The sequence below is a fragment of the Salvia miltiorrhiza genome, chromosome 4 (genome assembly GCF_028751815.1).
Source record: "Salvia miltiorrhiza cultivar Shanhuang (shh) chromosome 4, IMPLAD_Smil_shh, whole genome shotgun sequence".
Taxonomy (NCBI): domain Eukaryota; kingdom Viridiplantae; phylum Streptophyta; class Magnoliopsida; order Lamiales; family Lamiaceae; genus Salvia; species Salvia miltiorrhiza.
In genome coordinates, this window is record NC_080390.1 from 19327527 (window position 1) to 19354768 (window position 27242).

Below are 27242 nucleotides of genomic sequence, written 5' to 3' on the forward strand. Positions count from 1 at the left end.
CAGCGCAGCACTAAAGCGACATACGGAGAAGACCTAGAGAGTGGAAACAACCAGCAGTGAAAGCTTGAAGAGAGCACGTGTTCAACAAAAAGCTGCAAAATAGTTAGAGAGTTTGTTAGTGGAGAGAGAAACGTTCACGTACGCCGCATGTGGAGTACGTGAACGACATGAAAAGCCCCTTTTACCCTTCGCCCTAATGTAATCCTATAAATACGCTTTGTAAACCAATATATCAGATATATGCAATTTTACCTTAAGAAATCTCATCTGCAAGTTTTCAAGAAAATTCTCTCTCACACTGCGATACAGGTGATTCCGACGTCCTTTTCCGACTAGTTTAGATAGGTTTGAACGTTAGACTTCACCACTAGTAATATATAAAAGAGGAGTTTTCTCTCTCCATCTTTTCTCTCCATTTTTTCTCTCCCTTCTCCTATCAATTTTTTACTATTTTGTTCTCTTTTTTATTTATAATTTTAATTCTTTTCTAAACATCGTCAAGTTTATTTTATGAAAAAACATTCAATGTGCATCTTAATTTAAGTTCGGCAGAAGATCTTTAATATGGTATAAAAATCATGAAAAATGAATTTAAAACGAATAGGTTATTAAAATTTTAAAATACTTTATTTTCTTTTTCTTTGTTAAAATTTTACAACTTTTTGTTTATGTTTATGTATGAAAATATTTATTTATTATTATTATTATGTGAAATTCTCTATAATAATAACGTGTAATATTAATATTCATTATCAAATAATTTAAAATAAGTTAATAACTATAATTATCATTACACTTTATACATAATTGAAAATTGTATTTATAAATTTAAACTATATTTTGCATTTGTTATATTTGTTTCTGTTTAATATTTATATTTATTTATTTAAACATATCGTTTAATTTAATTTTGTCGTGCATCGCATGGGTGGACGTACTAGTAAGTATATAAAGAGGAGTCTTTCCCTCTATTTTTTCCCTCTCTTGTTTCTCTCTCTTTTCTCACCAATTTTTTTTTCCACTATTTTTATATATAATTTTAGTTTTTTCAAATATTGTCAAATTTAATTTGTGAAGAAATATTCAATGTGTATCTTAAATTTAAGTTTGTGACCAAATCTTTAATATGGTAAAAAATCATAAAAAGTGAATTTAAAACAAATAAGTTTTAAAATTTTTAAAATATTTTATTTTCTCTCATTAAAAGTTTACAACTTTTTATTTATGTTTATGTATGAAAATATTTATTTATTTATTTACTTATTTATTATGACGTGTAATACTTTATAATAATTGACGAGGATAAAAATACGCATTCTAAAAATATCGGAGGAAAATAACAGAGAAAGAGAGATTCCTATCGAACACCGCTGCCAAGCCCCGAACAGGGCTGCCCCCAACAAAACAAGCCTAATTTTGCGGAGCCAACCTTATCCTAAAGAGTTCAACGCCTTCAATCAACCCGAGTACGACGCCAAGATCATGACAAGGGTATGAGATAAGTACGAGGAGTTATAGTTCGATTATAAGTCAAATAGGAGTCTTTCTCCTACCAAAATTCCTAGTGCTTTGCCTATAAATACGTGTAAAATCCTAATGTAAAATCATCTACGATCATTGTCTACTTACTTTCAAAGCTTTGCGCTAAATCAATACAAAGTTCAAAGTTTCTACGCGTTTCTCGTGATCTTGTTATTTTCTGTTATAAGGTGATATTATTGGTCACAACAATAATAATAATGTAATGTGAATTTTCATTGTCAAATTATTTAATAATTAGAATTATCATTACACTTTATACAAATTTGAAAACTTATGTTTTTTAATTTGTGATTTTATTGAGTAATTGATGTGGATTATTTCGGCGACGGGAGCTCCGGGCACTATTGCTGCAGGTGGGGTGTTTAGAGATAACTGGAATGTGGTGCGTGGGTGTTTTCACTTCAAAGGTGGCTCGGGTTTTGCATTCGAAGCAGAACTCCTGGCTGTTATCTCGGCGATTCAAATTGCTCACAATCGTGGATGGCACAAGCTTTGGATTGAAGCCGATTCCACCTACGTGATATCCATTCTTAATTCTCGTTCTTTAAATGTGCCTTGGCGTTTTAAGGCGGCGTGGAATACGATTTTAAAGATGTTAGATGCTTTCTCGCTGCAGGTTTCTTACATCTTTAGAGAAGGAAACAAGGCGGCAGATTTAATGGCTAACCAACAACGTTCGGAAGGGTGGTGGCCGCACGAGATTGAGGAGATTAGGGCTGCGGTTCGCCTGGACATGGCTTCGCATAGCCATCTGCGTCAGAAACGGTAGTTGGGGCTGATGGGTTGTTGTCTGGTTCGGGTTTGGTTTTGTTGGCGTCTGTTTGGGGAGATCTTGTTTTTCTTCGATCACTTGGCAAGCGTTTGGATTTGGGGATGGAGGTTGTGGAGTGCTCACGGAGATGGCATATACCCGGATGTTTTGCTCTCGTTTTTCTTTGTTTGGGTTTGCTCTTCTTACGGCAACGGCGACTTACCGGCCGGTTAGTTTTTTCGTGGGGTGAGAGCCGGGATAGTTTGGGGACGATGGTTAGGCCGGAGTTCCGGAAACTTTCCCTTCCGCTCTTCCCTACTTTCGTTTTGTGTTTTGACGAGTACTCTTTTTCCTTTTCACGTTTTCCCAATTGGGTTTTCCGTGAAAAGGTTTTTATGAGGTTCGGCCCTTAGTCTGCTCCTTCTGTGCTTTCAAGGGTTTTTTTGGGTTTTTTCTTTTCTTTTTTATATATAAAATCGTCATTTAAAAAAAAAAATTGATGTGGATTATTTTATTTAATTTTTAATTTAAAAACAAAAAAAAGTTATTTAATTTTTAAAATATATTTTAATTTTATTTATTATTTATACTTATTTATTTAAATATATTATTTTCGTGGTACATCACACGGACTAATAATAATTTAAAAGAAAAAAAACGAAAGTTGTTCGCAAGGCGCAAATTAAAGAGGTGATGTATTGATTTGAAGTGGCATTCGTCTGACAGGTCATAGGAGTAACGGAAGAATAAAAAATTGAGGAGAGAAAGAAACAGAGCCAAACAGAAACACAAAAAGCCTGATCTTTTTGTGATGCCAGTTGCCATGGCTGTCGCCGTGGCTGCTTCTTCTCCATTTCTGGGCCACACCCTCGTAAGCTGCTCACAACTCAACTTTTTCTCACTTCGAATTTATTACTAGCTGTCGCCCCCCCCCCCCCCCACACCAATTTCTAACCACCTATAGCTTAGAGGGTTTTGATTGTATCACTCAGACAAACGTTTTTGTTCCTGAAACATAGAATTGTTATTTGTATTTTTTAGGGTGAGGTGGGAGGGGGAATAGATTTATGCTCGCAGCCGTCTCCAGTTGTTTCAATGGACTTCCAGAAAATAATGTTAAGTTGTAAATTTGAAAATTCAGCTTCAACCATGTAATGGAAAAAGTAACGTTGAGTATGAAGTCAGTAGAAAAGGTTGTACACAGGCAGCTCTAATTACCAGATATTTTCATTCTTAGGAGTAATAATCAATTAATCATGTTGCTGGGATAAGCATGGAATAATGTATTTGTTGGTCTGTATGCAAAGTTGCATTTCGTTATGCCAATCCAATCAACTTGTTTTTCCCATCTCAATATTTGATTACCAATCAGTACTGCATTTATGAAGTTTTCTTGAATGGGAGTTACTTTTGCATGGTTATATCAGGATACTATTGTTATCCAATTCCACGATCGTAAAAATATTGATTGCTTCCAGTTGATTAGCTCCTTGTTCTGTCTCATAAGTAAAAGAGTAATTTATTCGACTGTAGTTGTTCTCTCGAAGTTTCCTATCTGCTTTTTGTAATTTTGGGCATGCTTGAGTTACATTTTGCCAAATACTATATTTTTCTTAATCCTTCCATAATTATTTCCCTTAAAAATTTGTAACAGTAAAAATTTTTCCCGTATCAATTTCTCATACACTCTCCGTATTTTCCTTCTAGTTTTAGAGAAGCAAATACCGTCGAAAAAGTTTAGTGAGCAATTGAGGTGTTGCCTTGTTGACCTTAACGTTCCTTCCTTTTTCAATCCTTCGATGAGTTCCTAATCTCTGGAATCCCACTCAACATTCCCAAAGTCTGGAGCGTTGGAATGTCATGATCTTAAGAAATGTTCATCTTGTCATGAAAATATTTCGCTTACTAGGAATTAGGAAAACAAGCATGCAGTTTTTACTGACTTGCTTGTGGCTTACAAATTACAATATGAAGCAACACTTACTTATTCTAGTAAACTAAACTATGTCCTGTAATTGGTGTTATATTTATATGCTCTTTCATCATAATATAGACTGATCATGTTTTAGTGTTTAGGTTTTTTCTGCTTGGTATATTGCATATCTAATTCTCTCGTTACCCAGAGGAAAACTTTATGTAGAAGGTGTGCCCCAAATTCAGATGTTGGGTTTAGCATAAAAGCCATATTTTGGGGACCAAGGAAGTCTGTTGAGCCCACCAAACAAGAGCTATCCCTTGGAGACTTCAGTTTGCCAGAATTAAGGGTGGAGGTGTTTGCTTTTGTGTTCCTTCAATATTTTAGTGTTTAGTCTGCCAAATTTGTGATGATAATGTTCATTATGTTATGTTATTCTATGATAGGGAGATAGAAGTAATGTTGACAAGGACAGAAAGCTATCAGTTCGAGTGGTTTCATCCATCTCAGAGATTTTACCACATGAGTGGGATGCTTGCAGTGTTGATGCTGCAGGCCCAGAAAAATTTAATCCATTTCTTACCCATGGTTTTCTTTCGAGCCTAGAGGAGACAGGCTGTGCAGTGAAGGTTAGCGAGTTCAACTTCTGTGGCATTGGCTTGCCATTTTCGGATAATGTTGTCCTCATCATTATATTATTAATAGTTTGCCACCCCTTCCAGGAAACAGGATGGGTTCCCCAGCATATTGTTGCACAGGATGACTCTGATAATGTACTTGGGGTCATTCCTCTGTATCTTAAAAGGTTTGTTTATTTTATTATTTTTTTCTTCTTTATGAAAAGTAAAACTATTCACACGCACATGCTACATGCACTCTGCAAACAGTTTTCGTAACTGTGTCTTCTCTTACATGTTTTATGTTTTGAGTGTGGTTTTGTCCAACGCTGCAGCCATTCTTACGGTGAGTATGTCTTCGACCATTCATGGGCAGATGCCTATTACAGTTATGGATCAAGATATTATCCGAAGCTGCAATGTTGTGTGCCTTTCACTCCTGTTACTGGCCCAAGGATCTTAGTTCGTAACACAAGTTACAGGGATCAGGTTTTTGATATTTTAGTCTCTGCATTGGTGGCGCTGACAATTAAGGTGGCTACTGAATCTAACTTATCTTTCTTACTGCAGCTTTAATTTCAGTTCAGATTTATGCAATGTTTTAATTGTTCAGGGATACATCAGGATCACATTCTCCTTCTTTAGTATACCTTTTCCATTTCACTTTTACTTGGATTAATTTTGAATTTATTTCTTCTATTTTTCATAGAAAAATTTGTCGTCTATTTCTCAAAAACATTATGAGTGGGCGTATATTTGTGCTTGTATCCTGATTAACGAAAAATATATTGAAGGTGTAATTCATGAGACTTCATTCTCTTGTTTTTCTCTGTTCTCATGTACCGCGGCCACTATGTGAGACAAGCTTCTCAGAAAAAATTGAAATTTCATATATTTGTATTTTCTTTCACAGACTGAAATGATTTATTTTTCTGTTTCCCCATTGTTTATATTAACATATTGGTGTCTTCCCAGTTTCAGGTTTCATCACTACACATAACTTTTCCCTCTGCAGATGAGGTGGGGAAGTTAAAGGAGAAGGGTTTTCTGCAGAGAGTCGGAATGCAGTATCACTGGAAAAATCATAATTATAAAAGGTAACCGCATTTGGTACTTCATTTTCTCCGTGAAATGGCTGAATGGGTAAATAGAAAAAAATTATGCAGGCAGTTTCAATTGTGTAGAACATTTTCCATTTGCATTACCTTGGCTAATATTGGTGAGTGGTTTACAAGAGAAGAGAAATAGATTCCTGAAAAAGAAAAGAAGTTACGTCAGAAAAGCGAAAAATCCCCTTGAGTCAGAATTGTAAATTCTCTTAAACCATATGCTATGAGCTGCATAGATGAAGAAAATCAACTATAATGTTTAAGCACAATCCGGTTCTCCTGGGCAGTTGTGCAAACAATATGTTTAATTCTGGTAACTAGAATATTCCCGGTAATGTTTGGCCTATTTGTAGAATGGGAATGACTTTCAAAACCCTAAAAGTTTCCCCAAAAAGGGCCATTGAGGGGTATCTCTTGGGGGCTGTTTCTAGTGTTTCACGGTTAGTTTTCTTTGGAGTGTGGGGTGGGCTTTATGTTTGCTACTAGGCATGATTGCTAGAATCTATTGCCTCATATGAAAAACCATTGTCCTTGAATTATAGAGATTGACCTTATCATAGAACTTTGCTATAAGTGAACCGATATTTAAGAAATGACTCTTGAACTTGAAGGACTTGAATCTCTAGTTGAGTTTTGATTTCATGTACAGTTTTGATGACTTTTTGATGGACATGAAGCAAAGTAAAAGGAAAACTATTCGTCAAGAGCGGAAGAAGGTACTGTTGGAGTCTTCTTCTTGTTGTTATGCTATTTTCTCAGTTTTTCTTTTGCTGAATTTGACAATTGATGGAAAGATTAGTGGAGAGCATTAATGCAAGTATACATCAAGTTCCATGTGGACCGTGAAATCATTTCATGAAATGAAAGGAAAAGGAAGCTTTAAACTAATAATCAGGCTTATGGACTAACTAGCTAATCTTACAGTTTAGTTGTATTTTTGGACTATCTCATTCATTTAATCAGAATCTGCTTGTCGCTACTTCCATTAAAGGCAATATTACATTAACATGGGATAGAAAGTGAGAGTGAACACAATTCAATCTGATGTGCACCTTTGATTTGGAAATTCAAGAGCCCCAACCATCTTTATAAGCTTAAGCTCATTATTGTGTAAAAGATTTGCAGGGCATTCATTAGTTTATCATATCATAGATTCCTTATTCATATTCTATTTCCGGTTCTAAAAGCTACCAATTCCGAATTACAGAATTAGAGCTTCACCATACAAATTTGTACTTCAGAATTTGTCCTTTATCATGGCTAATTTACTTTATCCGGAAACATGCAAAACTATAATAAAAATAGAAAAAATGAATGCTGGGTGAAGTGATAACTTAAAATACAGGTATATAGATAAAAATGGCTGAATTGGTAATTGTTTGATGATAAACATATAGGAATACCACTTGTCGCCAACTATGGTACTTGCATATGTCATCTGCTTTCCAAGTCATGGTCATGTCTTTTTGGCTGTGGCAAGGTTTGTTTTGAATTGAATCTCCTTTCCTTATACTCCATCCGTCCCACTTCAAATGTCTTGTTTTTCTTTTTGGGCTGTCCCACTTCAAATGTCTTGTATCCTTTTATAGAAAAAGTTATTCTCAAAAAGTAGGAATTTTGGGGCCCACATCACCTTTTTAACTCTACAACACACTATTTAATAATCTAATTAACATGTTCCTAAATAACCGTGCCGAAAAGAAATAGGACATTTCAAGTGGGACGGAGGGAGTACATAATTTCTTGAGAATGAATTAAGTGTGATTGGCATCTTATAAGGAATGTAAGGATACAGTCCTAGTAGAGGTTAAAGGCTGTGAGATGTCTCTCTCACTAATCATATCTTCGAACGGAAAATTAGGGACATTGTGATTATTAGCATGTCAGAGGTAACATTGGCCAACTTGTCCTTGATAGTAAAACATATATTCCCTACATCCCACTTCACTTCGCCAATTTCTTTTCGGCATGGTTATTTAGGAGGGTAAGATTGTAGTATAAAAGTGTGTGGGCTCGTATTTAATGTAGTGTAAAGTGATTATCCAAAACGGAAATAGGCCAATTCAAATGGGACAACTCGAAAAAGAATACAGACCAAGTCAAATGGAATAGAGGAAGTATGTAGTTTCTCATATTCAAGGTTGTACGTTTTTAGTTTTGCTATATGAGGCTTGGCTAACTACTACGAGTAGGGGCGGAGCTAGGAATTTTCATTAGGGGAGGCTGTGTAAAACAACGACAGTTATGCGGCTGCGAGAGAATAATAAAGAAAAAGATGACTATATTTCAACCTTTTCGCTTAATTTATATTATTAAAGGCATTTTAGTAAACCAACGTTGTTTCAACGGATTTTTTTAATCTTACTTTCTTAGTTAAGAGGTACTCCCTCCGTTCCATTACAAATGTTCCATTACTTTTGGGCACAGGGATAAGAAATGTGTAGAAAGTAGATAAAGTGGGTTGGTGAAAATTATTTAAATACTAGTATTAGATATAGAGAGAGAATATATTGCCATAAAAAAGGAATGAGAGATTTGTAATGGGACATCCCATTATGGAAAGTGGGATATTTGTAATGGGACGGAGGGAGTAACATTTTGATGTGATACCACCCATTTATTTATTTTTCCTCATTCCAAAATTTGATAAAAAATATTATCTTCATCTATCAAAATAAAGTAATTTTTTTTAAATATCTGAACTTTTTCTGCAATTGAAATTTAAATTGTTATGTCCTTGCATCTTATCCGCCCGTGACTTCGAGCGCATGCGTATCTGGAGACTGAAATTGGTATTTTTGCGTATAAACTGCAAAATATTTCATTTTGATTCGTATGCAGTTCTGAAGTTTCTGTCTCTCTTCATCTTCTGATCTTGTCTTTTGTTGGTCAGTTCATACGAATCTTGGGTTCAAACAAATAAATGTTGCTTGTTCTATTGTCGTATCATGAGATCAGCAGAAGAATTTGCTGCTAATCTCGTAAATTGTTCCTTCCTGCAGATTTCTGTCCAGAATTTGACCATGAAACGCCTACGAGGAGATGAGATTAAGGTACTTTTTATTATCAGCATACACTGTTTTCATATAAAGTTAGAGCTTTTCATCTTCGCGGCCTTCTCTTTCTAAAATAAATTGATAATCTGAATTTTATCATAGTTGTATATTGGAAAAGTATTATGAAGAATCGTTATTAACATTATGCTACTGATTTTCAACAGCATTCTCCTCCTAAATTCTAACTTTCTATGTCCATTACGTTGGCAGGCTAAACACTGGGATACATTCTATAAGTTTTACAGGAACACCACAGACAATAAGTTTGTTCACTGAACTCTAGTTTTCTGGTCGAACATATAAATCAAATACATCATTTCATAAAAAAACAAAAAGACACAGAAATCCTCGTAATCCTTGGTTTTAAAATGTCCTCAGGTGGGGAAGTGCATATCTAACAAGAGATTTCTTCCACAATATGGCTTCAAAGCTGGGTGACGGGGTGTTACTTGTTACTGCAGAAGAAGGGGACGAACTCGTTGCTGGAGCTCTTAATCTTATTGGAGGAGACACATTATATGGACGCCTATGGGGATGCCTTCCTCGAGCATACTACCCAAATCTACATTTTGAAGCCTGCTATTATCAGGTTTTCCCTGCTCTTCTACTTCACTCATGTGTGATTGTTGTATTGTTGATGTGTTTGTTAACATTAAATTAGACGGAAACTATTCGTGCCAAAATTTGTGTTCGCGTAAACCTTGAATTCATAAATGATGATCACATTCTAGGATCTATTGTGGCTATGTAGTTTTGCTCTGGTGACGGCATCAAAATAAAATCGAAATACTTATTTTTCATAACTGTTCCTAATATGGTAGGCCATAGAAGCAGCGATTGAACTTAATCTTGACAAGGTAGAGGCGGGAGCCCAAGGTGAGCACAAGATTCAGAGAGGTTATATGCCAGTCACGACCTACAGCTGTCACTATATCTTGGATGAGGGCTTCAGGAAATCGATTTCGGATTTCTTGATACGAGAACAAGCTCAGGTAATTTCTTGTAGAACCGAACATTTTCAATTCTCCATTTGTTTGTGTTTGTTTGCAACAAACGCATAGGGCGATCTGCTTATACTCATTCTGTTGAGTTCTTTATAGCTTGAATATGTTATGAAAGTGTTGCATGAATCTGGGCCGTTTAAGAATACCGTCGCTTGAGGTGGTGAATGAAGAAACACCGTTTAAGGGAAGAAATGGTGTCGTTTCTGACCCCTCGATCATAAGCAGTATCAGTCGTGATTGTGTTACCTTATCTTAGAGGATGGAATGGCTGAAATTAAGAAGGTTCTCTATTTATACTGTGTCGCAGAGGCAGGTCGACAGGGACGAGCCGTGTCGTGCGTTGTACACATGTTGGCTTGCACAAATTTGTAAATAATTCTACTTCCATTACACCAAAAACGCGCATACATAACTAATTTTACCCGTTATCTATGTGGAAAAACTTGCGTTAAGTATAGTGGTGTTATGTATGTGGCGCGCATATATAATAGATATTTGTACGTTATCTATACTATTATACATAACGGTTATCCGTAAATAACTAACGCATGAAAATCCATTATGTATAAGCCTTTTACATAACGGTTGAGAGCGTAATCTATACTAATATTAAAGCACAGTTTCGTGGGAGACTGTGTTTCCCGCCATACTAATATTAAAGCACAGTTTTGTGGGAGACTGTGTTTCCCGCCAATTGCAGCCTCTTTTTATCCAGTGTGTAATTGCTTCAATATTGAGCACATATGCAGTTTACCTAGCAAGTTTTGGAGCCAAAATTTGAATTTGAATACAACTAATCTTGGAGCCAATTTGTTGCTCAATTAGCCTATAATTATCAAATGATTTAAGACCAACTTGGATACAATTTGCAGTACAAACTTTCTCTCTCTATTTTTGTTTAATTTAATTCTTTTTTATGTTGTTTTCATATTTTTATGTCATTTTTATTTTGTTTAGTAGTACTTTTTTTTGGCTATTTACTATTTTTTTTAATTACAATCCAGATACTAACCAATTATTACAATATTTTTTCTACTTTATACGTATACTCTAAAATTGTGATACTATTACTTAGGAATTTTCTCTACAGATGAAGACTTCAATCTGCAGCATAGACGTGTTACCTCTACAATCCTGGAAAAGCCACAAAAACAAAATGAAGTTAGTGCAATGTTTTATATAAGCTAAACTATTTTCTACCATATAACTGATAACCATTTTCTTAAGCTTATCAAAACATGTTAATTATTTTTTTTGGTTCTATTTCTTAAGCTTCTGAAAAGACATCAGTGTTGGGAACCTTGTGGAATATCATAACCCTTGTTTTGATGATACCAAAATTCATAGGTTGTAATTGTAATAGATTAGAATTGCTTTGAACTCAAGTGTTAGAGTTCGTTTCTAGTTTAGCTTGCGGTGTCGAAGACTGAAGACTGAAGAACGAAGGACTGAAGACTGAAGACTGAAGACTGCAGATACCAACTGAAGTATCAGTTGAAGAATCAGTTGAAGACTGATTACTTAATGCGCGCAATGGACTGATACTAAAGTCAAGTATCAGTTGAACATTTCTCCTAGGACTGATCTTCCAACGTTCAAAGGAAGCCACGTACTCACAAAGTACAGCCGCATTAAATGCAGAGATCTCAGGATATCCTTATCTCTGCAGAGGTCATTCCTATCTGGTGGTTACTTTTCAGAGACGTCACATCTCCTGTCCATCAAGAGAGCCGTTTCCACCCAGACAAGGAACCTCGAAGATTAAAGCCTCAGCCCAAATTCGAATTGCTCTCCAACGGAAGAAATCTTGATGACGTTCTACGCCAACGGATCTATTCAAGAGTTCTCCTACAAATAGCGCTTAAGGATCACTTCAACCTTCACCGATTCAACGACATAAGCTGAAGCTCTGCCGAAATTGCTACTCAGCCTAAAGCTTAACCTCCCCAAAGCTTGAATCGAAGAAGAGAATTCCAAAGCCAAAATCAGTCACTGCTGATTACACATATTCTCTTAGACCTTAGTCAAACCTCTGTTTACCCAGAAGCCGAAGGTCAAACTTGCTTCAAAGAACTTGTTATTTGTAGTATAGTTGACACTCGTTCAAACCTCCCTCCCAAAAGAGTGTTTGAGTTATTCGGAGTTCAGGAAGGTACTCTGACTCTGAGTGAGAAGTCTTAGCACGGGTTGTGCTGAGCAAGAGAAATCCGATACGAGTGAAGTGTGGGTACTGAAGAAGAGTTTTCTTCAGTGGTACGGTTGTGTGCACCCGACAAGCACACGGTTTGGTTTGCAGTGCACCTGTTAAGCACTTGCGGAGTGGATTGTTGGTCTGATCAACCAACCGTGGATGTAGGAAAGGGTTTTTCCGAACCACGTAAAATTCTCTGTGTCGTTTACAGCTTTCAGTTTTATATTCCTACTTGTGTTATTTCAATTGATAAACTGAACTCTGATTAACTGCAAAGAGAAACCTAAAAACCAACAACGTGCTCCACCGAGGCTATTGCGAAACTAAGTTTAATTTCCGCTTCGTATGATCTCAGTCTGACTGATCTATATTCTGATAGTCAGGAAGAGTGTTATCATCTCTGTTTTTGCAAACCCGACTGAAGCCCTTACTTGCATTAGTTAAGTTTCAGCAACTTAACTGATAACTCTTTACTGAAGAACTTTCAGTATCAGTCGTCAACCCTGTTTGGTCAAAACTGTTTTCAGTAAAACAGGAGTCTGTGTTTGCATGTAAAGTTTCGTTTTGATCTCTGTCTGAGATCCCTCTGATTGAGGAATTCTAAAAATAGCCCATAGGTGTACTCCCCCCCATACACCTATTCGAGACCCTCTGGACCTAACAATCAGGATGAGGTACCTAGCTGCGAAAAAAATGGTTTTTGCTAAAAAAAAAAATACTTTCAAATTTCCAAGCATCATCATTAAACGAAAATAAAAATACCAAGAAACAATTGAAATCTGAAAGTCCTTACGAAAATAAAAAATTTCAAGAATCAAAAGCCACAAAAAAGAAAAGAAAAGTGGATTGCAAATAATCAAGATTTATAGGAAAAATAGATAAAATTGTACATCTACTTTTGGAATAAATTGGTAGTAGAAGAAGTAATATGTGCATATGGCAAAAAAAAATCATTTTACAATAAACGAAGGTTGAGCTACAAGTTCTCAATCTCTATAGTTTGTTCAATGAAAACAAAGATTTGTTCAATGAAAACACATCATAATTGAATTCTAATAACAATTATCCATTTATAAGATGGATACGCAGAGATGTTGAACTATCAAAAACATTGTAAGCATTGTTCGAGGTTGTTCCTTTTTGTTAGGTTTAGTAAAGTTATCGATTTAAATTAAAGAATTTCAGTTTAGTAGAATATTTACTTTTTTCCGAGGAAAAAGAAACTTGATTTAAGATGGAAACACAAACAAACATTTTTATTTTTTTATTATGTATATGTATAAATGGAAGGCATAGACAGAGAATCTGTCGATACCTGATTCCACTTTTTAGCTTGAGTTCCACTCTAAGTGGCAAGGGAGATGAACCTGAGGAATTCTCGGCCACAGTCCCGTGATTATCAGTCAAGGAAAAGTATGAGGAGCAAGATGCATAATCATAACAACAAAAAGAAGTTGGGTATTTCTCTAGAGTTCAAGGAGGCCAACTCAAGAACATCCATGGAGGCCAATTTCAGTCTTCTCGCATCTGTTGTGGAATTTCTTTTTATATGCAATGTGGTGTTTTGGGCTTTTCTGGCTCATGGAAGCTGAGTCACTTTAACACATTTTAGAAAAATATCTACACAAAACTAATTTTGATCATTTAAATACTAATCTGGAGAAAAAAATAAAATACCAAGAATCAATTGAGACCTTGCGATCTAACATGCAGAAAAACTATTATGGATAGAACTTCCTCGACTAATCTGCAAAAAAAAAAAAATCTATTTGAGAAGCCATTTATGTAAATATTAACAGATCTACCAAAATGGTACTATAAAAACAAATAAAAAACTAAAAAACTAAAACACAAAATACTAATAAGCGAAAAAAAATATAGATCTTACTCAGTATAAAAAAAAAATCTAATCTGCAAGAAAAAAATTGTTATTTTATGAACCAATTTGTGTAGAGTGGATGGAATTGGATGGCAGACAGGAACGGAGCTCACTCGGTCAAATCGGTGTATAAAGTGTTAAGTGCGGCAGCAACTACCTCCTCCCAGCGCGAGGTCTGCCTTGAGCTCCCACCGATCTGGAAAGCCCGAGTGTCGTTTAATCGTTCAAAGCAAAAACTATGACATGGAGACTATTTAAAGGAAGGCTTCCAACCTGCGACAACCTTCTTAGAAGACAAGTAGCTCTTTCGGCTTCGGATATCCTGTGCACGGCGTGTGAAGAGGAAAATGAATCGGTTGAGCACTTCTTTTTCGTGTGTAAAAGATCATGTGAATTGTGGGATGCCATTCTTTTTTGGATTGGAAAATATACAGCTCTGCACCACAATGCCAGTGAGCATTTTGTGGCATTTAGCAATATTGGAGATAAAAAGGACATCCCTTTACTCAGAGGGATCTGGATTTGCACCACTTGGTCTTTGTGGAAAGGTAGGAACGATTGTAGATTCAATCAAGACAAATGGAATATAGTTAAAATGTTGGCGGAGATTAAGTCGAGAGTTTGGGGATGGAATGCGGCGTATGACTTAACGTCACGCTCTTTGGAGTTTAGAGTTTGGTTCTCAAGCACAAACCTTCTAGCCTAGTAGCTGTGTTTTGTTGTTTTGATTGGGTGTAATGGTCTGCTTAGCTCTTTCTTAGTTTTTGTTCTTTGAATCCTGGAGACTTTGGCCCCTGTTTTGGGCACCTTAATCTCTTCGTCTGTATTGTGTTGGTACTTCTGGTACCAATGTTTTGTGGTTTAATATATTTCCCTCTTTTTCTGATTAAAAAAAAAACCAATTTGTGTAGATATTAATAAATCTATCAAAATGATAGCATAAGCACAAAAAAAAAAAACAAAAAAACAAAAAACAAAAAAAACAAAAAACTAATATGCGAAAAATAAAAATAAAGATCTGTCTTAAGAACATTGGGTAGATCCTTACAGATCTACCAAAAATAATGATATAAACATAAAAAGATTAAAAACTACTCTGCGAAAAAATGAAGATATTTTTTTTTTTTGAAGCAACACTTTGTGAAGATATTCACAAATCTGCCAAAAAAGCACACACTGACAAGAAACGTCCCATAAACAAGCACATAAATTTCCATATGGAGAAAGCTGGAATTGAAGATACAGACTTTCCATACGGAGAAAACTGGAATTGAAGATACAGACGAGGGGGAGGTGAATATGGGAAAGCTAGAATTGAACGAGGGAGAAGAGAAACAAGTAGGGGAAATAGTGTAAACTAAGAACTTCTACACATTTAGCCGTGTAACGGCGCCTCATACCCTAAAATGAGATCAGATAAGTATTTATAATATTCTTATTATGTCTATCAAAAAAAAAAAAAAATACTCCCTCTGTCCACAATTTAATGCCCTACTTGCCTTTAAAAATTTGTCAACAATTTGATGCACTATTCTATTTTTATACTTTTTTACTCTTCTTCTTTTCCTATATTTACTACCATTTGCCACTAATGGCACTACAAAAAAGCGCCGATTTACCGGCAGGATTTACCGGCGGCAGACTCGCCGCCGGCGATCACCGGCGGCTTTCCGACGGCGGTGCTGCCGACCCGTATTTTTTGAATATATGGCGTTGATACCGGCGGCAAAGTCACCGCCGGTGATCACCGGCGGCATAGCGGCCAGTAAATATTCAGGCCGCCGGGAATTTTATTTTTTAATTTTATTTTTTAATATTTAGCAAATAGCGGCGGCAGCTGCCGCCGGTGATTAGCGGCGGCAAGTTGCCGCCGGTAAAAAGAGTGCGGGTCGGGCTTTGGCGGCGGTAATGGGCCGCCGCTAATTTTAAAGCCCAAAATCGGGTGCCCTAACCCTCTCTCCTCCAGAACAGATCCCCCCCCTCGCGCCTCCAGCCCCCCTGCCCCTCCCCCCCTCCTGCCCTGCCGCTGCCCTGCTGCTGCCGCCGCCTGTCGCCGTCGCCGTCGCCGGTCGCCGCCGTCGCCTCCGTCAAGGTAAGCCCCTCCTTTCCTTCTCTCTCTCTGTCTCTCTCTCTCTCTCTCACCCTCTCATCCTCTCTTCATCTTTCTCCTCCTAATTGCAGGCCAATCCTGCCGTCTCACCGCTCCTGCCACCGCACGGTTCCGCCGTCGACTCCTACGGTACACTTTCGTTTTTAATAGACTTTTATTTATTTGTTTATTTATTTATTATTTATTTGTTTGATTAAAATTAACATAATTCTAATTACTTTATAGGATGTTTAAAGTATGATTAATTGAAATTAATTTGGTAATTAGATACTTTATAGGATGTTTAAAGTATGATTAATTGAAATTAATTTGGTAATTAGATTAATTATGAATTGATTTAACTATAGTTACTTTATAGGATGTTTAAAGTATGATTAATTGAAATTAATTTGTTAATTAGATTAATTGAAATTAATTTGTTAATTAGATTAATTTTAAATTGATTTTCTTTTTTGGATGAAATGATATGTTATTATATATTGTGGGATAGATTTTTAATCAATTTCTTAAGGATCTTCTCCCTTTGGGATAGAAATTGATTATTTCTTAAGGATCTTCTCCCAACAAATGATTGTGTTTGCTTTTATTACTTTATTTTTTTTATTGTTTTATATGTTATTTTATTATTGTTTCGACATTGGGGGGCCGGGTAGACCTAGTATAGGTTTAGTAAATTAGGACCACTATGGTCACTATAGTTGCTGGTAGAGTCGAGCACTTGGTAGTTAGGATAGTGGGGTTATGCTGTCGAAATTTTCTTAGATTCAAGTAATTTATTGTATTTGATTTATTTTTATTTTCAATTAGAATTTGCAAGAATGAGTGATAATCGATCGTGGATGTACGCGAGATACAATGATCGTGCTGCATTTGAAACGGGACTTGAGAGTTTCCTCGAGTTTGCGATAAATCAAACAGCGTATACAGATGGAATTGGTAACATTAGGTGCCCGTGTAGGAAGTGTAAGAATAAAGTCTTTGCATCTGTACCTACAGTCAGAGAACATGTTACTAGGCGTGGATTTGTCCACAATTACACGAACTGGTGTTATCAAGGGGAAGCACCAGTGTATATGCCAGCAGAACATACTATAATGGATGAGGATGATGGGTCATACCGTAATTACCAAAGGATGGTGCATGATCATGCTGGACCTAGTAATTATCAAGATCCTACAAATCTTGAGGAGCCGCCTAATCCTGACGCTCAACAAATTTATGACATGTTGAACGCAGCCGATAGTCCTCTATACCCAGACTGTGATACTTACTCACAGTTATCCTGGATGACACAGATGATGAGCATAAAGGTTGAAAATCACATGTCAGAGAGATGTTTTAATCAGATATCTGAGATGGTTCAAAAGGCTTTACCGAAGGATAACAACTGCCCTGACAGCTTTTACAGTACGAAGAGAAATCTGCGCGGGTTGGGTTTGCCAGTAGAGAAGATTGATTGTTGCGTTAATAACTGCATGTTGTATTGGGGGGACGACAGTGAGCTAGAGAGTTGTAATTTTTGTGGTGCATCACGATATAAGGAGAACTTGCGTGCATCTGGAAGCCGCCGAAAGAAACGTGTGGCCGCCAAACAGATGCACTATTTTCCTTTGACGCCCTGACTGCAAAGGTTGTTTGCATCTGCGGCAACAGCCGAAAATATGCGATGGCATGCGACTTCAATAGAAGATGGGATCATGCGCCACCCAGCAGACTCTCCGGCATGGAAACACTTGAATTCAGTATATCCTGGATTCGCCGAGGAGATAAGAAATGTGAGATTAGGCCTCTCTACAGATGGTTTTGCCCCATTTGCACAATCAGGGCGTCAATATTCTTCTTGGCCGGTCATTGTCACACCGTATAACTTGCCTCCGTGGTTGTGCATGAAAGAACAATTCATGTTCCTCACTGTCCTCGTGCCTGGGCCATCTAACCCAAAGATGAAGTTGGACGTTTTCTTACAGCCACTGATACAAGAGTTGAAATATTTGTGGGAGGTTGGTGTGAACACTTATGACATATCGTTGCAGCAAAATTTTCAGATGCGGGCAGCTCTAATATGGACTATTAGTGATTTTCCAGCGTACACTATGTTGTCTGGGTGGGGTACAGCTGGGAAATTGGCATGTCCACACTGTATGGAGAATATAGACGCATTTACACTAACGAAGAGTGGTAAACAATCGTGGTTTGACAATCATCGGAAGTTCTTACCTCGTGACCATGTGTTTAGGAGAAATAAGACTTCATTCTTGAAGAATAAGACATGCAATGTGGGTCCACCAGAACACAGATCCGGAATAGAAATCTTGAATCAAATTGAGGGGTTGGGCTTCGTGAAGGTTACCGAAGACTTCGATAACAGGAACGCTCAACTTGCAAAATATGAACATGTTGGGTGGAAGAAGAAAAGCATATTTTGGTATCTTCCCTATTGGAAGGACCTTTTGATTCGACATAATCTGGATGTCATGCACATTGAAAAAAATGTGTTTGATAATGTGTTTAATACCGTCCTCAATGTGAAGGGGAAGACAAAAGATACCGAAAAGTCGAGAGAAGAATTGAACATCTTCTGTCGACGGCCTGAATTGAAGAAAGTGGATGGATCCCGACTGTATCCAAAAGCATGTTATACGCTTGAAAGGGATGAAAAGAAAATCTTACTTCAATGGATCAAGAGTCTTAAGTTTCCCGATGGGTACATGTCAAATATTAGCAGATGCGTTGATTTGAACGCTCTGAAGATGCATAACATGAAAAGCCACGACTGTCACGTGTTCATGCAATTACTACTACCTGTAGCCTTTAAAGAACTTCTTCCTAAGAATGTTTGGGAGGCAATTACAGAGTTAAGTTGTTTCTTTAGAGAATTAACAGCCCGCAATATCTCAATACATGATATGGGAATACTCAATGAGAAGATATCAGTTACTCTATGCAAACTTGAGCGTATCTTTCCCCCGAGTTTCTTTGATTCAATGGAGCATCTACCAGTTCATTTGGCAGATGAAGCACGATTGGCTGGTCCAGTGCAGTATCGGTGGATGTATCCTTTTGAACGATATTTGAGGACATTGAAAAATCATATCAGAAACAAAGCCAATGTTGAAGGATCCATCAGCAATGCATATATACTAGAGGAAATGTCCACCTTCTCTTCATATTACTTTGAGGATCATGTGACTACAAAGTGGAGAAATTTGCCTCGCAATATTGAAGAGTCTGTTGAAGACAGTGATGATCCTAATCAACTCTTAATCTTCAAACCAGTTGGACGTCCGATTGGGCGAATGACAAAGAGATACATGGATCCTAAAGAATACATGGTTGCGCATATGTATATTTTGAGCAATTGTGCGGAGGTTGCAAACACATATATCAAGTGAGTATTGTTGACTCAATTTATGTATATCAATTATCGACGTACGTAACTTATAACTTTTTTCGTTATATCTTAGGATCTTCGAGGACGAAATGCGCTACGTAAATCCTTCACTAACCGAAGCGGAGTTAGAGAGTGCTTTCGACAAGGATTTTATGTTGTGGTTTGGCCATTATGTAAGATGTGACAAATTTATATTCAATATACATTTACTTGACTAAAAATGGGCTTGCAAACTTAAAAGATTGTGTGGAACAGGTGATTCGCCCTTCTAACAATGATTTGAACCCGTATATCAAGTCGCTTGCAGCCGGGCCTTTAACTGAGATTGAGACATACTCCGGGTATTTTGTGAATGGCTATAGATTTCACACGACTGATCTTGATGGAGAGCGCGCAACTGTGAACAGTGGCGTGTGCATAAAAGGCTCAGTCTATGGTAGAGATGTGCAAGACTTTTATGGGCGTCTACAAGAGGTGTGTGTGCTGGAGTATGGGGGGTATCCAATTAAGAAGACAGTCTTGTTCAAATGTGAATGGTTTGACTTGTCTGCTCGGGGAACTTCTATTGATACAAACTTCAAGTTGGTATCAGTGAACCAGACAAGAAAATATCAGAAGTATGATCCATTTGTTTTAGCGAGTCAGGCAGTTCAAGTGTTTTACTGTCCCTATCCCAGTACGAACCAAGCAAAGAAAAATTGGTTGTGAGCATGCAAAGTCAACGCAAGATCAAAGGTTGAAGTCTCCACTGCCGCATCTAACTTAACATTGCATCAACCGTTTCAAGAAGAGGTTGTTACTATTACGTCTACCCACACATCTGTGGACATTGACCCACCAATTCTTGTTCATCCCCTCGGTGGAATCGTTGACATTGAAGATGACGATGACCCAGAAGACGACGACCAACCGTTGACATCTGATGACGACGCCAGTAATGATGATGACAGTAGTTGAGGTTATTTGGCAATGTATTTGTTTATGCTTGTTATTCATGTGTGATTAGAAACTTCCTGCAATTTACAGACTGTCTATACTTATCTTAATCAATTTCTGTGACATGAGTGTTATTTTGATCACTGTATACAGGTTGTGTCTATACTTATTTGAATCAATTTGAAATTGGTACCATGTCTCATCGTAGAGGATTGTTGGGGTTTGGTAGTCGGTCTTCTGGGCCTGAGGCACAATCCTCCTCAGGCTCTGGGCCGTATATTTCCGCTACTCCAGAGTCTGGTTCCCCTCCACAGAGCGCTGCTGCATCTAGGTCTAGAAGGCCCAAAGGCAAATCAGTGGCGCAGATTAGGGCCGAGTGTGTTAGACGCGACGGGAGGATCCTCTTTCAGAGGAATACTGTTGGGTAAGTATTTTTATTTAAATCATTATTTGTCTATATCAAGTAATTCTTTAAATTATTTTGATATATTGGTACAGTAAGTTGATCGAGCCCCCGGGGATCTCCACCTGCTGCACGAACTCGTTTAAGAGGATTCCGAACCCAGGCGGGTACACGTGGAAGTTAACTCCGCCAACGGTGCAGGAGTTGTATTTTGAGGAATTCAAGGTAAATGAATTTCTACTATATATAAATTTAGCATTATATATTGTTAAAATGTTATATTAATTTCACCAATATATTCAACAGAAAGAGTTTACTTGGAACCCTGAGGATGAGGCTGATGTGAAAAAAATGTGGTTAGAAAAGGCCCGCAAAAGGTACAGTGACAACATGAGCGAGTATAAGAGACTGCTCAAGCAGAAGACCGAGGCAGGGGAGATGATGGAGACACCGCTGGGCATGTCCGACACCTTTTGGACGGGACTCAAGGCATACTGGGATCAAGATGAGGTTAAGGCCGTTTCTAGGCGCGCACGTGAGAATCGATACTCTGAGCCCGATGGAGTTGGTACAGGGATTAGTCGGCACGTTGGAGGGTCTCAGTCGAGTCGTATTCTGCAGCAGAGTCTGGTTAGTAATTATCGATTAAGTATTTATCTAATAAATATAAATATTAATATATATATATATATATATATATATATATATATATTACCTTATTTTTCTTATATAAATGCATGAACAGCTCATGGATGGTGAAGTCCCCCCAACTGCATCTAACTACAGCACTTTCCTCCGCCTACACATGTACGCAGATGGAACTTTTGTGTCAGAAAAGGATGCCAACCTTGATGTAAATGTTTAAGTTTGAACAAATATTAGTAATACATAGTAAAATGTATTTATTTTATAATAATTGTGTATTGTTATGTATGAATTAGGCGGAGATTCATCGTGTTGCTGCTGAGACAGGACGAGAGGACCGACTCGATGAGGTCTACTTGGAGCTCGTACGTCCCGGTAGGTCACGACTGTACGGCACTGGAAGTGCTGGTGTGAGCCAGTTCAGTAGGGGGTCTACCAACAGTACATGCTCTTCCCAGATGTCTCAGCAGATGTATGAGACTCGGATCTCCACACTGGAGGAGCGTCTCCAAAAGGCTGAGGAGGATAGGGCGGCACAAGAAGCAGCACGTGAGGCCGAACAAGCAGCACGTGAGGCCCTTGAGCAGCGGATGAGTCAGTTCGAGGAGATACTGAGGCGGTCGGGTCAGCTACCTTGAGCATCACTTCTATGTATCTATATCATGTTGAACTTTTTTTTTATGTTATGTTTCTGAACAAACACAATTACACTTGAACTTTGTTTAACATTTGTGTTTTGTTGAACAATTTAATTGTTTTATGTTTTCAAATCGTTCTATTTATTGTGAGTGAATTCAAGGTATGCAAATGAATTCAAAATACATTATAATTACAAAACGAAAATACTTATATTCTATAACGTAGATTGATAAAAAAAATTAATAACATATTGATTAATAAATAGATATATTGTTTCGACATAAAAATAAAGACATATATGCAAATGAATTCAAAAATACATTAAAACTATCAAATTAAAATACTTATGATTAATAAACTATATTGATAAAAAAAATTAAAAAAAAATTAAAAAAATTAAAAAAAAAATTAAAAAAAAAAAATAAAAAAAATATTTATTTGCCATAAAAATACGGGCGGCACGAGACTGGTCCGTAATTAACATTACTTGGATATAATCTCCTCATATTCAAATGTTATGAATATATGATATATATTGTATATTGAAATAGCCTTTAAATGATTTAATAGGCAATAGATATATCAATTATACGAGTGTTCTCTACTGGGGACAATTCAAAAGGAACTTCAAGGTTAAGCGTGCTTGACTTAGAGCACAACTAAGATGGGTGACCCACTAGGAAGTTCGCCTAAGGTTTGAAATATTGTATAAATACGAAAATATTAGTGGAGATAAATAAATAAATAAATAAATAATTTAAATAAATAAATAATTTAAATAATTAATTCATTACCGGCGGCACTATCCCGCCGGTAATTGGCGGCGGCAAAGGGCCGCCGGTAATCCCCAAACATCGACGACCATCGGTGTAGTGGTGGTGATCACCGGCGGCAATGCTACCGCCGCTGGTTACCGGCGGCATATAGCCGCCGCTGATTACCGGCAGCAATGACCGACGGTAAACGTTAAGGAAACCACCTGAGCTTCCCGAGAAACTCCACCGGCGGTAGGGCCGCCGCCAATCTCCGGCGGCTGAGCTTCGCCGCCGGGATTCACATCTCCGACGAGATGAATACCGGCGGTAGGTTGCCGCCGGTAATTGAATCGCCGGCGGCCGTCCCTTTTTTACCGGCGGGAAATGCCGCCGGTAATCACTTATTTTTTTGTAGTGTGGATCCACCTTAAAACACCTTTATCATTTTTATATTCTATATTTACTACTCTCTCTGTCCTGCTATTCATGTCTCGTATTCCTTTTTGGGTTGTCCCACCGATAATGTCTCATTTCTTTTTTAGGAAATAATAAGGGCATACTTAAATTAAATTAACTGACTAATTATAACACTAATTAATCCCTAATTACTCGGACTCCACCCCCTAATTCATTGCACCTCTATTTGCCATTCTTGATTCCGCCGCATAAAGAAAATCCTAAAGCTTCTCTCTCTCTCTCTCTCTCGATTCCCGATCACCCCTCTGCATTCATCCTCCGCCTCTCCGCCGTCGACTTTCTTGGGTGTAAGCCGCCGCCTCTCTGCATTCATCTGTCACCTCTTATTCCTCCACCATCACCCATTCTCGATCCCTGTGATGTAGATCCATTTCGAATCTGAAGCCCTCTCTCTCTCTTACGCCTTTCGTCCAATAACACTCTTCGATCTATTTTCTGAGGGATTTGACCAAATCAATGTCGAAATCCTACGGAGATAACTATGATTTCAAATGGATGGCTAAGTTGGAGGTTTCGATCCAATTGTTGGTGATTGAAGATGGATGCAGAGATTGACGTCGCCAGGCTTTAGTCTAAGAAGGTAAACTGATTTCGTTTATCCCTAGTTCTTCCTTCGGTGAAGAACCGATTTGTGATTCAAACCCTAGTTCTTACCCTAATTCATTTTTTCTGTGTGAGGAAAATTGACAACACAGGGATATAAACGACATCGTGTTTTTGATGATGAAAACCCTGCTTCCTGCATTTTTTTCGGTGAGATCTACCTTAATCTCTATTCTGGTATTGGCTGTTGGCGATCTCTTGTGCTTATGGTTTGGTTTAGAAAATTGGATGTGGGATATGCAGTGTTAGTAATATGTGGTATGTGTGTAAATGTGGTCTGAAATGATGATTGATCCTCATTTTTTATGTCCCTGTGTAACTGGTTGAACTATGATTTATTTCGAATTAATATGAGATGAAAAGAACCTGAGTCGTCCATGTTCCCCTGTTCTTATGGTTTGGTTTCCGTTGTTCTAGCATGATTGGGTTTTTTGAGTTGTTGGTTGGCTGCTGTTTATGTGATGTTGTTGGTTGGGTGTTGTTTATGTGATGCTGTTGGTTGGGTGTTGTTTGATGGTGTTGTTGGTTAGCTGCTGTTTGATGGTGTTGTTGGTTGGCTGCATTCATTCATGGTTTTCTGCATTCATTCATTCATTTCCAAAAATTCATTCATAACTTTACAAAAGAAATTCATTCATTCATTTACAAAAATTCATTCATAACTTCACAAAATTACTTCTACACAGCTTCTGCATTCCTTCCTTTACATAACTTCACAAAAATTCCTCCATAACTTCTACAGCCTTCGATCAATTCCTTCATTCATTTCTGCATTAACAAAAGGATTCTTTCTTCAAAATGTCTCCTTCTACTTCACATAACTTCAGTTCCTTGAATTTGAAGTTGATACACCATCATCTCAACCTCATATGTGCATCTTGCATGCACTCCCTAATCCTTCATTAGTGTATCACTAATTAACAATGCTCCATTGTCAATTAAATGGGATATGCACTCCCTAACAAGTTCACTTGGATCTTGGAGATTCAAGGGAAGCATATCCTGCCTAACCAAAGCATCCTTCCTTAAATGAGGGATCTTGTAGCTATTCATCCCCTTAACTTTCAGAATTTCAACCATACAACTTTGCAAGATTAAAAACACTTTATTCAAAGTTGTTGGGCTTAACTCATTGAATGAGTTAATGACAACATTCACTAGACCATTCACATTTGTAGACACTGATTTAGTTTGGAGGCTTTGTATTTCCCTAAACCACCCCAGATCATTGATGTTTGTATATGGGGAGTTTGGTGGTTGATGCACCAAATGGATATCAAAGTTGTATGGTGGCCACTTAAAAAAAATCCATTCATTTCCTTTCTACATTGCATAAACTGAAATGAATTGCACATGATACATGCTATTGTTACATTTAGAGAAGATTTCATACACTCTATGTACCTTGTAGATTAGGCAATCTTTCACTACTTGTTTGGTGATGCTTTGAATTAGTTTCCACTCCATTGTACCTGCAGCCCTGTTCTTACTGTTTCTTTTGGCTGGCACCAATTCAGTGAATGGAAAAATTCCAATTTTTCCATCAAACAAACATACACCATCAGCCCCAAAAACTGGCCTACATACAGCACACATGAACATCACCTTGGTGATGAACTTCTTGTTCTTGCATGTCCTGTGAGGTTCTATCTCTTCAGGAGTCAAATAGAACTTCTAGGCACTTTTTGAGATATAGAACCATTTCTCATCAATGTGAACTGTGGTGTGCATGCTTTTAATTGTCAAACTCCTAAGAATCCTGTCATATTCTAGAGCTTCTAAGGAAAACCGTAGCCTAAACAATTTTTTTGGAGCGTAAGATCAGGTTTTATTGCACTTGAATGAGGTCTGATCAGTCCTGATTTTATCCATCTACCAATAGTGCTTTTACTGTATTTAATCCGACATGCTAGCCTTCTAATGGTAGATCTTTTTGACAGTTCTAAGCTAGCAATCAAATGTAAATCATGTTCTACAAGTTTTTTCCTTAGCCTTAGCTTTTTTTTACTCAATGAACTAATGACCTCACCACTTGCTCTTTGTTTATTTGCAGCTGCCCAAATACAACTAATCGTTCGTCGGTAACAGCTCCACTTTTGCACCGCAAGATTGATCTTGCCTCTAGCTGGTTTTCCACTTTGGCTTCCTTCAAGAAGAAATTGGATGATGGCAGCCCTCTCAAAGGAAGAAAGATCCTTCCTTCTAGCTATCTTGGAGCTTTTTTTTTTTTTTTGTAGGAGTTGTGTAGATTCTGAAAAGTTGTTTCTGCCCTATTTATAAAGGGAGTAGCTTTTGAACGAGTGAAAAAATGTGGGAACTTTGAAAATTTCAGATTTCATAAGGGAAGCAGATTTCATTTACGTTTTATGGCGCCATTTTTATTTTTTTGCTGTGTTTCAGCCTTCAATTTCAGATTTCAATTCATGTGTTATTTGAATAAGTGTATTAGGCAGCTTTAGGTTTCATTTCGAATTTTAGTGATTACTTAATTTAATTACAAATTATTAAAAATAAAATTAATAAAAAAAATTAAGTCTTTTTGATATTAATAAAATAGAAATAATTAGTTCTTCCTTAATCACAAATTAAATCATGTGAACCACACTCCTTATTCATCTAATTTGCTTCTTCTTAATCTCTGTGCCGGAAAGTAATGAGACTTGAATAGCGGGACGGAGGGAGTATACTTTATCACTAGTGGACCCACTCACAATTATTATTTTAGTCAACCATCTTTATCATTTTAGTCAACGATCCTTATATTTCATCCGGATCACATTTTTCAGCTTTCTTAGTCTCCGTGTCCACACCAAAGTGGGACATTAAATAGTGGACGGATGGAGTATATTCTTATTATGTAACTAATTAATAATTGGATTTTGCTCATGGGTTTAATATTTTGAGGCCCAAAAGTTTTCTACAGAGGAAATAAATAGTTGAGGCCCAGAGCACTTTATGATCTAACGGTTTAAATAATGCCCCTTTTTTAAAAAAAAATTAAAATATAGAAGGTTAATTATGTAATTACATATTTGTTTATAACCGTAAAGTGTGTTAAGAAAATTGAATCATATCACATCATTCTCGAAAAGTAACCATGATTCAATATCTTATTATTGGTAAATTCTATCCCGCACATAGGTGCCCGGCACCCTCATATTTGATTGTCGACACGTGTGCTTACCCTATTTATGAATTTTGAATTTTCTTTTATAGAGT

The 27242-nt window shown here is 37.2% G+C and overlaps 4 protein-coding genes and 1 long non-coding RNA gene across 9 annotated transcripts; all 5 read left to right on the forward strand.

Moving 5' to 3' along the window:
- The first annotated feature begins 3004 nt into the window (after positions 1-3004).
- LOC131023684 (uncharacterized) lies at positions 3005-10446 on the forward strand. 5 transcript variants are annotated; one of them, XM_057953244.1, is made up of 13 exons: positions 3006-3164; positions 4417-4563; positions 4655-4837; positions 4931-5013; positions 5161-5359; positions 5801-5922; positions 6584-6650; positions 8937-8987; positions 9201-9253; positions 9369-9579; positions 9812-9982; positions 10091-10188; positions 10302-10446. In XM_057953244.1, exons 1-12 carry the CDS (start codon positions 3105-3107, stop codon positions 10148-10150), a joined length of 1407 nt encoding a protein of 468 aa, XP_057809227.1. In that variant the 5' UTR covers positions 3006-3104; the 3' UTR covers positions 10151-10188; positions 10302-10446. The 5 variants fall into 5 exon arrangements, with proteins under 5 accessions (XP_057809224.1, XP_057809228.1, XP_057809225.1 ...); XM_057953241.1 differs by lacking the exon at positions 10091-10188 and having other exon boundaries at positions 3005-3164; XM_057953245.1 differs by having other exon boundaries at positions 3005-3164; positions 4417-4557; positions 10091-10446.
- Positions 10447-16063: 5617 nt separating this feature from the next.
- LOC131023693 (uncharacterized) lies at positions 16064-18242 on the forward strand. The gene is made up of 3 exons (XM_057953260.1): positions 16064-16156; positions 16246-16303; positions 16982-18242. The coding sequence occupies exon 3, from the start codon at positions 16993-16995 to the stop codon at positions 17794-17796; it is 804 nt and encodes a 267-aa protein (XP_057809243.1). The 5' UTR covers positions 16064-16156; positions 16246-16303; positions 16982-16992; the 3' UTR covers positions 17797-18242.
- A 1310-nt stretch (positions 18243-19552) lies between these two features.
- On the forward strand, positions 19553-20522 carry LOC131023110 (uncharacterized). The gene is made up of 3 exons (XM_057952653.1): positions 19553-19738; positions 19821-20219; positions 20301-20522. Exons 1-3 carry the CDS (start codon positions 19655-19657, stop codon positions 20520-20522), a joined length of 705 nt encoding a protein of 234 aa, XP_057808636.1. The 5' UTR covers positions 19553-19654.
- A 264-nt stretch (positions 20523-20786) lies between these two features.
- Positions 20787-21465, forward strand: LOC131023708 (uncharacterized). Its single transcript, XR_009101498.1, has 3 exons — positions 20787-20925; positions 21000-21129; positions 21211-21465. It is a non-coding gene; the product is annotated as an uncharacterized LOC131023708 (long non-coding RNA).
- Positions 21466-21634: 169 nt separating this feature from the next.
- LOC131023699 (uncharacterized) lies at positions 21635-22319 on the forward strand. Its single transcript, XM_057953270.1, has 2 exons — positions 21635-21757; positions 21846-22319. The coding sequence occupies exons 1-2, from the start codon at positions 21638-21640 to the stop codon at positions 22185-22187; spliced, it is 462 nt and encodes a 153-aa protein (XP_057809253.1). The 5' UTR covers positions 21635-21637; the 3' UTR covers positions 22188-22319.
- The last annotated feature ends 4923 nt before the right edge of the window (positions 22320-27242 follow it).